The sequence below is a fragment of the Aulonocara sp. 'chitande type north' Nkhata Bay genome, linkage group LG7, assembly GCF_057382095.1.
Source record: "Aulonocara sp. 'chitande type north' Nkhata Bay isolate Kocher_YH1m ecotype deep benthic linkage group LG7, A_spYH_male_GT1.1, whole genome shotgun sequence".
NCBI classification, from domain to species: Eukaryota; Metazoa; Chordata; class Actinopteri; order Cichliformes; family Cichlidae; genus Aulonocara; species Aulonocara sp. 'chitande type north' Nkhata Bay.
The window spans coordinates 30528872-30541335 of NC_141350.1; the positions used below are offsets into that span (position 1 = coordinate 30528872).

At 45.0% G+C, this 12464-nt stretch overlaps 1 protein-coding gene across 2 annotated transcripts; it reads right to left on the reverse strand.

Moving 5' to 3' along the window:
• Positions 1–279: 279 nt before the first annotated feature.
• Positions 280–11096, reverse strand: dqx1 (DEAQ box RNA-dependent ATPase 1). 2 transcript variants are annotated; one of them, XM_086299981.1, is made up of 12 exons: positions 10778–11096; positions 8550–8915; positions 6904–7097; positions 5604–6057; positions 3950–4249; positions 3720–3819; positions 2570–2728; positions 2237–2428; positions 2006–2131; positions 1534–1724; positions 1256–1446; positions 280–987 (listed from the first exon to the last, which is right to left on the reverse strand). In XM_086299981.1, exons 2-12 carry the CDS (start codon positions 8883–8885, stop codon positions 777–779), a joined length of 2454 nt encoding a protein of 817 aa, XP_086156107.1. In that variant the 5' UTR covers positions 8886–8915; positions 10778–11096; the 3' UTR covers positions 280–776. The 2 variants fall into 2 exon arrangements, with proteins under 2 accessions (XP_086156107.1, XP_086156106.1); XM_086299980.1 differs by having other exon boundaries at positions 10765–11095.
• Positions 11097–12464: the final 1368 nt, after the last annotated feature.

Here is a 12464-nt window from a genome sequence, read left to right on the forward strand (position 1 = left end):
ACACTCCTGCTTCTTGTTGAAATACAGTCTCACAGTCTTCCCCGATGCCCAAAAACCTAAAACCAGTGGCTGAACTCACGGTTGCTACATCCTTTTTTTACTTACAGTCTGTGGTTTAGCCTCATCATTTATGTGTAATCTCACTGACAAACCAACAGACTCTTTGGAGGAGGCAATTCTCTTTAATAACTGACAGTTTTAAATCTTACAGTAAAGCGACTTTAAAGGTTAAAACTCAGGTAGCTACACAGTGCAAAATCACTCAGCTGAAATCCTGAAAACATGAAAAACTTCACTTTATTCAAAGCAGTTTTTGCACCGACACAAATTCTATTAAAAAGGGAAAAGACTGAGCAAGAAAACTGTATCAAAACAGCTGGGAAGCATCAGCATCACAACAGATCACAGTGAGCCCTGAGAAGCACCTCTTCATGGGCGTCTGCATAGAGGTCAAAGGTCGTACACTAACAGGGAGTATTGCTTCCGGTATTTCACCCTCATCGCTCCTTCCTTTTTGTCTTTAATTTAAAACTCTAAATTCATAGAAACATAGAAATCTCTCTTTAAATAAAAGCAAATGTTTGAGATTCATTTTTAAATAAAGTCAACAACAAAAACAAAAAAAGAGGAAATGAGGAGGTGTGAATGTTCATAGCCGCCACACAGAGGAGGAGACACACAGGACTGTACATTAGTGTTGCACGTGTAAAGTCACATCAAGAAGACCGCCAAGTCTTCAGAATCCTCTCCTGAGAAGCTCCGCCCCTTCTCCCTTCTCATTGGATGACGCAGAGCTCAGTGCTGGACTGATTGTGAGGCTCCTGCCCCCCCTCAGCGTCTCTAGGACTCCGGCCGTGCTCCTGCGCCGCCCCCTCCTGATCGTACAACCCTGGCGGCTCTAGGCTCTGCCGCAGCTCCATCAGCAGCTCCTTCCCGTCACTCGAAGGCAGGTTTCCAAGGAAGTACTGTGGCGCCAGCTCCACAAGCCTATGAGGAATCACGATAGGCGTCAACAGAGATGCTTAAAGGTGATAATAATCAGCACTAAGTGACAACAGCGTCTCAAAACACGACTCTTTTACGCCCTCATCCTTCACAGGCTGCTCGAGGCAGCTGAGAGCGTTGTGGAGGGTCTGATTTTTAAATTAGATTATAATGTGCTCAGACACTGGGATTAAAAATGTTTTTCACTTTAATAAAGTTGCATGAAGCCACTTTTTTACTACAATGCAGCCAATTTGCAGCTTTAACTCACATCTGTGGGTGGACGTCAGAGGCGATGCGAATGCAGTTGTCGCGGGAGATGGTGAACTCGTGATAGAGGACCCAACTGGGGGGGTCGGGCCGCGGCTGTCGACACAGGTAAGAGGAGAAGGGGTGAAGGTGAGCCACGTGGCGGTGAGTTAGCAGGAGGTAGTTACCGGAGCCGTCCACATCGTGAGCCACCTGAGGAGGAGGAGTCAGTGTTACACAAATTCACCAAGTGGAAGAGCAGAAATATGGGTAAAAATATTTTTAAAATGAGGAGTTTACTTTGAGGAAGAAGCCTGAGATGAGAGCCCGCTTGATGTTCGTGCAGTTGTCTTGGCATCCGAAAGTGGGAGGAGAAACGGGAAGCTCTATCCGCTGCATCACCTCCAGCAGCTGCGCCCTGATCACCACAGCCAATCGCAGGGCGGCGTGACAGAGGAAGTTCGTCGTGCACCAGGCCTCATCCTGATTGTCTGCAGTGATCACACACAGGCCGGCCAGCAATCAGAGGAACCAGCAGAAGCAGTTATTGAATTTCAGGACTTGTACCCAGAAAACAGTGAAAATGTTTTTGGGTTGTTTTTTTTCCTTTAGGCTTCAACTTGATTAATGTCAAATACAGCATGGAAACGGGTCCACGGGCTGTTCTGTTAAATTTCTGTTTCATGGAAAAAAGTTGCCTAAAGCTTCTGAAAAATATTGCACCATCACTGCTGAGCACAGTACATCTGTGATGAAGGTTAAGTGTACGTACGCTCCAAGAAGGCATTATATATATTGATGAGAGTCATGTGATCTCCCTCTGTGTGCATCAGAGGCCTCCAGTGTGTGACGGCAGCCTCCTCTCTGCTGGGCTCTGCAGTGACGAAGCAGGAAGGAGCTGCAACAAGAAAACACAAAGATCAGATCAAATGTTCTTTATTAAAAGAGTCAATGTAGAACGAATGTCTCTCATCGGGCTTCACTTCCTGCAATGCTTGCTTACCCGTGAGCATCGCAGCTATCGTGAGCAGCTCGTCGACGCAGTCGTACTCGCAGGCGGCGATCAGGGCTTTCGCCAGCGACGGCTCCAAGGGCAGCTCTGACATTATGATGCCGACCTCCGACAGGTTTCCGTCGTCGTCCAGCGCTGCCAGATAGTCCAGGTCCTCCAGGGCCTGCATCAGGGCCTCAGGGGCTGGGGGGAGGGGCAGAGAGAGGAGGGTATGAGGGTAAATCCAAACTACTACCAGTTTGGACTGTCTCCTTAGCATGGGTACAAACGTGTACCTCCTTCACTGTGTGCTCTGTGGCACAGAGGAGGTTTGCAAAAAGTCACCTGGTCTGTCCAGGAACTTGCACTGCCCCATGTCAGCAATATCCAGCCTCTTCAGCAGCAGCACCAGGTGGCTGAGGTTCTCCTCCATCACACCTGGACAGTGAGCCTCCGCCATCCCCTCTTCATACAGGGACTGGGAGTACAGACGCAGGCACAGGCCTAAAAAGTGAGAGAAGTCACACAGTTAACAGCCATGGTGAAACACTGCAGGTGTTAAAGGTATTTTCTGTAAACTCCTGTTTAAAAATAGTTCAAATCCTCCCAGAATTATCCAAAGCAGCCAGCAGAGTGTGAAGAAAGATACAGAGCTAGGCCTCTCCCTGTCCATGTAATACCAAACTTTACCATAAGATGGCAGCATTCAGTCTGCCGAGAGGAACTGCACTATAACTACATGGACGACCCTGTTTTACACCTCACAGTCACCTAAAGTTAAAACCATTTAATCCCCGCTGTATTCTGCTCATGTTTAATGGTCTTCTTTTACTTCTGTAAAACCATCACTGATACATTTATGCTATCATCTACTGAAAGGTTTTGGAAGTTACCGTTTGTCCCTAAATCCTGCACTGAGCTTATTTTGGGGGATTAGTTAGAAAAGTTAGAATTTGTCGCTCCCTTTGCCTTTAATCAGTTGGTAAAATTACATCTAAACTAAACCTCAGTGAGCTGCTGTCACTAAATCAATTTCAGGCCATTTAAAGTTACCCGGCAGCTGTTCAGCCTGGAGCGACTGTAAAGATGAGCTGTTCTGCTGCCTTAAAATGGTAGATACTGCAATACACCCTATAATCAAGCACTTAGTGACAGTGGAAAGGAAAAACTTCCTTTTAACACGAAGAAGCCTCCAGCAGAATCAGGCTCAGGTAGGGGCTGCACCTGCTGCGACCAGCTGGGGGTGCAAATATGTGCAAACTTAAAATTAGATCAACGGTCACTTCAGACTCTCACCACCAAAGTTGAGAAACCAGCAGGTGACATCATGGCAGCTATGGACATCTTTTATTTACAGTCTATGGGAAATACCAATGGAGTTTTATCTTTCAGTCTTTGAGCTGTGATTAGCTCAGTCAGTGCTTCATAACTCTTCAGCAAACTGTTAACCCTCAGGAAGCATTTGTGCGGGAGTGAAACCTGAACAGATGCGTACCTGGAAGGTGGCTGTTCACCCTCTGAGTGCGCATGTCGGCCTGGTGTTTGCTGATCGTCCTCAGAACCTGAGAGTTCGCTCTTATTTGTGGATTATAAACCTGCCACAGAACATGAATTAAATTCAAGCTCAAAAACAGGCCTGAATATGCGTAAAGCTTATTAAGTGATAATAAAAAAAAAAGAGTACTTTTACATGAAATATTGCTGTTGATACAAAAACAAACTCACATTTTTTAGTTGGAGCCCCATGTCGATGACGTAGCGAACTCCGGGCAGTGAGAAGGATGCCTCTGCAAGTGCATCGGTGAGGATGACTTTCCTTTTTTTGCCCACACCTCCAGCTCCCAGTGCCGAGCTGTCCTCAGAGCTGCCGTCCTCCCTCAGGGTGGACGCATCAGGGTCGGACTCGTAGATCCGCTGTGTAAGCCCACCCAGTCCGGCATGGAGGGGGAGGAGTCGCAGAGCGCCGAGCTGAGGACTCAAAGCTACACACTCCTTCTCCAGCAGGGCGGCGCACTCTTCTATTTCCTGTTTAACAGAGAGGAGACAGGACATGATCAAATCCACTGTGAGGGTGTGATTCAGGGGACATGTTTTCATCACCAGGCTGAAAAAGCACCAACAGCTGCAGTTCCCCTGATGTCCACTGGGGCTACAGCAGTGAGGCCCCATACTCTCCCGTGTTAAAGTGCCTGACATTAAAGCAGAAATAAACATTTACAACCTGATACGTAACCGGTTTTGCCTCCATTGCCGATTTCCTCTTGTTTGCGCTGTTGGTTCCTTTTGGGGCATTTCTCTAAAAATGAAACACCTTCCACAAACAAACAAGCACAAAAAACCCTCACCTAGCTTGTGCTCTGTGAGGTTAAATGATGCTCCTGCCAAAGTTTGATGGTTTTAGCTCTCTGATAGAAGACAAAGAAGTCAAAATGTTCTAAATAAAGAGCACACTTAACAGAGTGAATGTTTTTAGGTGGCCTGCTGTCACCTGCAGCTGTCCTTCTTTTCTAGCGTTGCTTCTCCAAACTGAGGACGAGCTGATTGTCACTTAGTGGCAATTTAAAAAGAACTTGACAGTGTTCCACTCCAGGTAATCCTAACTAAACCACCCTCGAGGGAGACAAGGCCTCAACAGTGAGTGAAGGAGCAGGAGGTGTGGTGATGTTGACACAAAGGGAGTTTAAATGAGAGTCTAAAGTGAAGGTCAATATGTACAGAAAGCACATGAGGGATTTCTGCATATTTGTAGTTTCATTTGAGCTGAGACATCAGACACCTGCAAAGCCCCAGACGCCTCTCAGGCGGAGCTGACCTTATTTCACTGCTCTGCAGGACAAAGGTGGTGAAACTCTACAACTCAGAATAAAGAATGAAGATCGGTTTGGGTAATTTGCTTTGTGTTAAAGTGTAAAAACGAAACACTGTGTTAAAGGAATAAGATCAGGGGTCATTGTACCAACAGGCCCAGGCGTTGTTTACTTTGTTTGAAACAGAGATAGCTCAGTGGGTGGTTCCATGATTGGAAGGTCGGGGGATCGAATCCACCGAACCCTGAGGTACCCCTGAGCAAGGTACCGTCTCCGCACACTGCTCCCCGAGTGCTGGATTGGTGGCTGCCCACTGCTTCACTGAGTGAATGGGTTAAATGCAGAGGACTAATTTCCTACAGACTAATTTCCTATGGCATTAATATAGTGTACATCATTATTAAATCAGTCTTTGGTTTAGTTTTTGTTAAATGAGTCATGCTTTCCTTCATTAGAGGTTGTATTTAAATAATTTTCATGCCTGCTGATGTGGAGATTAATTTTTAAAGATATTCTGTCACAAAAAACCTCGGAGGATCTACTTTCTTCTCCGTGGCCGTTTACTCGTGTACCTGTGCACTGGCCAGAAACACCATCACGTCTCCTTCCTCTCCTCTCCGGTGCAGATCCAGCACCATGTGACATGCGACGGCGGTGGGTTCCTTTCCCGCTGAAAGCTCCCTGTACAGTGTCTCCACCTCCACGTTCACAGCCTTCCTTTCCACTGCTCCACCCTCTTCCTCCTCCTCCTGGTCTCCATTAGCAGGCTCTGAGGGGAGGTTGTCCAAGGAGAGGTGAGGGACAGAGGGTCCCAGGAAGGTGGCGAGCCGAGGGGCGAGAGTGGGGTGAGTGAGGAGGACCACTCGGAAGTTGTCAGGCCTTTGGCGGCAGACGTCGCACAGCAGGCCAAGCAGCACGTCTGTGGGCACTGTGCGCTCCTGGAGCTCATCCAAGACCACGACGCCGTACTGATGCAGCAGGGGGTCTGACATCATTTCCTCCAGCAACAGCGTGTCGCTGACAAACCTGCGGAGAGGGCATCAAAACAGGACACGTGGATCAATCTCAGGGGAAACTAAAGTGTACAGAGTATAAGAATTGATGGTGAGGCTGTGGGCAGAAGAAAGGCAGAGGAATATTTTCATCCAGAACCAAAGAAATCCAGAGATGCAGAAGTTTAGACTTTAACATGGATCAAATGTTTCATGCAGGTTTGTTTCAGAGACTTTTCAAAGAATAACAAAAAGGAATAATTTGATACTTGCTTCCTTGTTGTGAGTTAAATGAGAACAGGGAACGAGCTGCAGTAGCTCCGTTCAAAGCAATCCTTATTTATCTTTTATCGAGCCTTTATGTAACCACTCTGTTCATCTAACTGAAACGAGCCATTTCAGCTCCCGTCTTTTTAAGACCCCCCTGATTGATCACCTTCTGAAAGCCTGCAGAGGGGCATCATCCAATGCTTATAAGATATACTGCCTGTACCTGCTGGATTAGAGTGTAAACGTGTTATGAAGTGATGGCAGCTGATCTTGAAAGCAGAAGAAAGACAATATCTAGTGTAAATATTGAAGCAAAGATTCAGAGCAGTCTAAGGTTTATCGCAGATTAATTACTTTTACTTACGATTACCTAATTGTTTGATACTGACAACAAGAAGCAGTGCTGCTCTGTTCTATGCACTGTGTGCCTCATTTTTTAAATAACATTATAATTCACAATAAAAAGCATTTATCTTAAAAATATATTGTATCTAAAAGGTACAAGAGACAGAGTAAAGGAGAAATTTCAGAGTAATCTGAATACTTTTTATTTGCCACTACAGAAATGAAATTACTTTGAAAACAGCGTAAGATTTCAAAAGGATCTAACCTGAGCATGGTGTCAGGCGTGCAGCCGTCATCGTTGGGCACTCTGTAGCCGACCTCCAGACCCAGGCTGAGGTCCATCTCATCGGCCACGCGCAGGGCCAGACTCACCGCCGCCACCGAGTGAGGCTGCGAGCAGCACACGAGGCCATGAGAGAACTCGTAGGAGAGCGCGTACTCCACGCACCACTGAGGAACCTGCAGTGAGCACATGGGAGGACAGAGGTCACACAATGTTTTTAGACTTAATAAAGTTCTTCAAAGCCTATAATTCACACTATACTTGCGCAACATCATGAGCTTTTGGATGGACTGCTGTCATTTGGCTGTAAGCATTCAAATTCTGAGTGCTGCTTGTGATTGGTTCTCTTGCCCTCGTCTGCTAGTCAAGTCTGCTCACTGAGCCTGCCATGGCTGCGACCAGACAACCACCGCCATGCTGCATGACCTCAGACACCACAAGAAACCAGTGCACAAGTCCCAAAACCTGCACATGACCTACGTTTAGTCATCTTCAAAAGGTGCAGAAACCAGTGGGTGACATCACCATGGCTACATCCATCCCTTATTAACAGCAATAAATAAACTGCCAACAAGTGTCATCCACGCATTACCAAAGAGAACAAGCTGGGCCTTAAATGGAGCTTAAATCCATATTTAATCAAAGCTTTCATTTGATCTTAAGAGGAGGAGGGGGAAGCTGATGGGGACCCAAACTAAGAATAAAGAATTAAATACAAAATAAGCAAAATATTCAGACCCAGAATAGACAAAAATGTACCCTTATGACACGTTTTTGTTCTTCTAAATTAAACCTTGAAGAGGAAATCAGGACTCATCAACACAGAGTAAAAACAGAAGAAATTACTGACATACAGCGAGCGCACTGAGGGGCAAAGGTCAAAGTGATAACAGATATGTGACCCAGATTCAGGTTAATAAACAGACAGCGCAGATAAAGGCTGTAACACAAAAAGAAAGACAAAGTGAAGGTATCACAGAAAACAGCCGATCAACAGAGACCGAAGCAACGAGCACATAAAGACTCACAGGGAGGAGGAGGAGGTGGTGCTGGAAATGAGATCTGTGGGTGTTTCAGGACTAAATGAGCGTTCAGGTTACAGCACAGCACTGTGAATCTATCACATTGGTTTAATGGTGTCATTCATTAGCCTGTGGGTGGATGTAACTATGGAGCAGGCATATAGATAACCAGATTGTCCCTGAGAGACAGACCCAGCACAGAAACCACCTCCAGGCCTGCAGTTCCTCTGATGTCCACTTGAGGCTGGCTCCACACACGAGTCATGTTAAAAGACCGGGTGTCAGACTGGACACATACAGCTCAGTCTGATCTTAAATGAGTGAGACCAGTAAAACCACCGTAAAGCACACAGGCTTCTAAACCAGCAAAACTCAAAACACAGTTTGAATTTACAAAGAAAAGACCAAAAATCAAGCCAAGTGTAAGATAAAGAGGGATTATTTTGATGCAAGTCATGCAAAGCGTCTCTAGTAGAGTCCAAGAATGAAAATATGGATTAGGAAATTTTCTAAATGGGAGCAACTGGGAGGCAGTCACAGATCTGACTGGCTTTGTTACATTTTCGAAAAAAACAAAACAAAAAATGTTTTCCTGCCTGTGGTTACCTGCGTGCTTTTCCCAGACCCACTGGGCGCGCTCAGTAGGACCATGTTGTGGCTCTCGAGGTGCTCCAGCAGACTCTGCCTGAGTCGCCACACTGGAAAGCGCTGCCTCTCCTCCAGCAGGGCATAGTATCGCGAAGAAAAGGGCAAACCATCATAAGGGTTCACCTCCAGGTCTCCCAGTCCTTCATCCTCACCGCCTCGACTTCCTCCATCTTCTTCATCGTCCAGATCCCCGCTTAAGAGGGAAGACACGGACAGTGAGTCCAGAGCTGTGGAGGGCCGAAGTTGGGAGGCAGAGGCAGTGGATGGCTTTGCTGCCATCGGTGATGACATCATCAGCAGGTTATCTGAGATTCCTTAGATTACCTGCAGAGAGAAAAAAAAAACAACTAAAGGTCACAACGAGCAAAGTTCACCAATTCCTGCAAAACCAGAGAGGAAGAGTCTGAGGGCCCAGACTACTTCCTGAGACTTCACAGGAACCATCATGTTTGGTATGTAGCTGAGGAATGTGCGTCTCCGCCCAGACGCCACCGTGGTCATCAGACAGCTGCAGCACACACCCGCTGGGTGCCTGCTGCTCGGCTCACTTATTAATGTGTGAGGAAGCCAGTGAAGCAGATAAAAGCACAAGAAGAGGGAAAACACTGAGGTAGGGATGTGCAGCGAGAGTTCAATTTTTGATCTATTTTTAGATCATGATCACGCCTAATTTCTCCAGCGGTCCTCAGGGTTTGACTCAGTTCAGTGGGAACTGCGAGGTGTCTTTATGTAAACAGCAAAAAGTACTCTGCATGGCCAAAAACATCCAAACACACACAAAGCAAAACCAAAACCAGCAGGTGGAAGTTAAACAGATGACAGAGGCCGTCTACAGATTTTGCTTCATGTGCCACACCCTCCTCCACCTCCCTTTCCCTCCTGCTGACCTGCGCCCCTCCCTGAGCGTCTCCTTTTTGTGTTTGTGTGGTTTCAGGTGTGCCGGAGTCAGACCAGAAGCACACCGGATGACAGCAGCTCCATAATCAAATACTCAGCCCTGCCAAATGTGCCGGCGCCAAGCCAAATTTATCCACCTGTGCTGCTTTTCAGCACTCGGCCTTTGTTGCTGGTTTCCCAACATTCATCCTTTTCTATGTCTTCTTTACAGTCTCCAGATATGCTGCTAATAAGCCTCCCTTCCCACTCCACACTAACCCCCCTAATCCTGCTCCCATCTATCCAGACAGCACATCAATAGATTTTATTTAAGCCTCTCTGCAGCTTGAGGACATGTTTTTTGATATGTACTGTATTATTAATTATCATTAAAAACTCCTCGATTGTGTTACGGTGACAAAAACTACTCAGACCGCCTGGATACTCCTGCTCAGTAGCCCACCCACTTCTGTTTACAAGGAGCAACCAATCAGAAGAGGACTGTATAAGATGAAGGAGGATTATTTTTTAATTTGAAGCATGCTAAGCTACTCATATGCTCAATACATAGCTTGAAATGAGCAGAATGGATCTGTTTTTAATGAAAGATGAGAAACAGAAGCAGGTCGTTCATGTCGATGGCTGCTTCCTTGCTCTATTCAGCTACTGAAAACTGTTGGGTTGGATGTGGCTGGGCTGAACCCATCATATCAGCCTCTGGCAGAGGGGATATTCCTAACATGCCATCTCAGTCACACAGAAGCTCCACCCACTTCTGCCAATAATTAAAGAGAGAAAAGCTAAATAAGACCATTATATAATAAAGAAGGTTTATTTTGAAGTGTGACTCATGCAAAGCTATTCAGTTCAGTCCAGAAATAAAAAGTTTGGAGCAGAATAAGTGGAGGGGATTATCTAATATGAATCACTCATGGGTGGAGCCACCACCAGGTTCAGGTGTTAATGAAAACCACTGATTAGATTTGGATGACAAACAAAAGACCTTCTCTTGTGACTCTACAGCAGAGACAGTGGAGTCTCTGTTTAGAAGAAACTCGGGTTTAAAAACGGTCTCTGAGAAATAAGCCTGTATCAGGGTGATGTGGCACCGTTCTGACCCTTAACCTTAACAAGCCTGACGAGTCTATTTAAGCAGACTAATGTCACAGCAGTCAGCCGCCCGCTCCTCTTTTCTTATCTCTGAGAGCCATTTTAATGCCAACGGGTCACCTGACTTGGCCGAGAGGAGGGAGGAAAGCCAGCACAGCAACGAGCCATCACAGGTACGCCTTCTTACCTGAGAGACATACCGGTCGACAGGTGAAGAAGCCCCGCTGAACCAGCCCGCCCTCCGCTCCTCCTGTTGTTGTTGCTGTCGGTTCAGAAAAAAAAGCCGGCTTCACGTACCGGACAACAGCGAGACAGAGACCGGGACAGACATCCGCTCACCGGCCCTCTCCGTGAATCTTCCCCGGGCCCGCTGATCTCTTCACTGCTGACAAAGATAAAGACGGAGGAGGAGGTGTCTGCGTTAGCTGCCAGCCGCCATGTTGGCACGTCGAGCTGTCAAAGCTCGTGTTACTTTGAGGAAACCTCGGAGAGTTCAGAGCGTGACAGAGAGGCGTTCACGGAACAAGTTCGACATTTTTACTTGAGTAAAGACAGCCCAGTTAATATTTTCTTCCATTTTCCCCTCCCACATTCCCTTTATTTGTTTTTTTACTTATGAAGAAATTAAAATTATGTGTATTATTTGGACATCAAGGTCAGCAGTTCTGTGGCGCGACAACGAGACATAACCACGGTAATACGAGAAGAATTAAGATTGTTAAAAACAAATGAATAAAATAAAATACAAAAAGGGTACAATATCACACAAAAATGAATAAATATTTAAATAAATCAAAACTTTTTGCCTGTCTCCTTTGGATCTTTAGACATCAGAATTGTTGCCTGAAGGCAACAATTCATCATGGCCTTGCCATATTGGTCAGTTTGACTGACCTTTATTATAATTCTATATTTATTTAATTTGATTTTCGGTTGTTACAGACATGACTGGGGGATAGGACAGGGAGAAAGAATGAAAGAAAGAGAGGGAGAGAAAGAAAATAGAGGGGAGAAGAGATGGTGAGGAAGGGGGGAAGAAAAAAAAAGAAAAACAAACAAAACACCTGGATCACCTGTATGGAGATAAGAGAAAACAAACAAGAAAGAGCAACATAATAAATACAACATCATCACAATAAACTAGCTAACGGTAGATACTAAATATTACATGTTATTGTGCAGTACGCAAGATCGAGAGCGCACAATGTGCTTTGAGGTAGCAGCCAAGAAAGGTGTAGTTTGTGTCTGTGAACACCCGTGTGTACACCTGTGTGCACACCTGTGTGGATCAGCACGCTTGTATTCAAAAGGTTTCTCCATGTAACGATCTGCTAGGGAGTGTGGGGAGCCATAGCCCCGCCCCTCAGGGCATGAAGCAGGTATGGAGGAGATTCAGGCCCCAGAATACGAATGAATGTTAGTTTTGATGTTTGATGAGTAAGCTTTAAAAAAATTCTTTATGTAATTTTATACTCATGTGTCTGTATTTCATATATTTCTGTATTTTCATAATTAATAGTTTAGATTGATTTATTTCAGTATGTATACACTGATTGTTATCTGTTTTAAATATATTTTAACAATAATTTGTTTAATTCTGTATTTTTTGTGTTGATTATTTATGAAGATTTATTTTTAAATATTTATTTCTTCATTTATTATGGCATGATGCAAGTATTTATTCCTGTATCTGTATTTTAAAATTTGCTGTACTACACTGATATTTATCTAATATAAAGTATATCTATAGCCACATCCAGTAAGCAGTTTAATTAACTAATTTATTTATATTTTTGCACATATGTATTCCTGTATTTTTATATTTATTTCTAAATCTTTATATTTCATTAATGAAATTTATAAATCTATATTTCTCATTTTTATAAA

What these genes read in the sequence shown, in the direction of transcription:
- dqx1 (XM_086299981.1), bottom strand. Translation starts at nt 8,885, where the DNA reads ATGATGTCATCACCGATGGCAGCAAAGCCATCCACTGCCTCTGCCTCC. An exon ending in TGGGGCTCCAACTAAAAAAT is followed by an intron (nt 3,820 to 3,949) that starts GTGAGTTTGTTT and finishes GTTCTGTGGCAG; the next exon opens with GTTTATAATCCACAAATAAG. An exon ending in TCTCAGGCTTCTTCCTCAAA is followed by an intron (nt 1,447 to 1,533) that starts GTAAACTCCTCA and finishes CCTCCTCCTCAG; the next exon opens with GTGGCTCACGATGTGGACGG.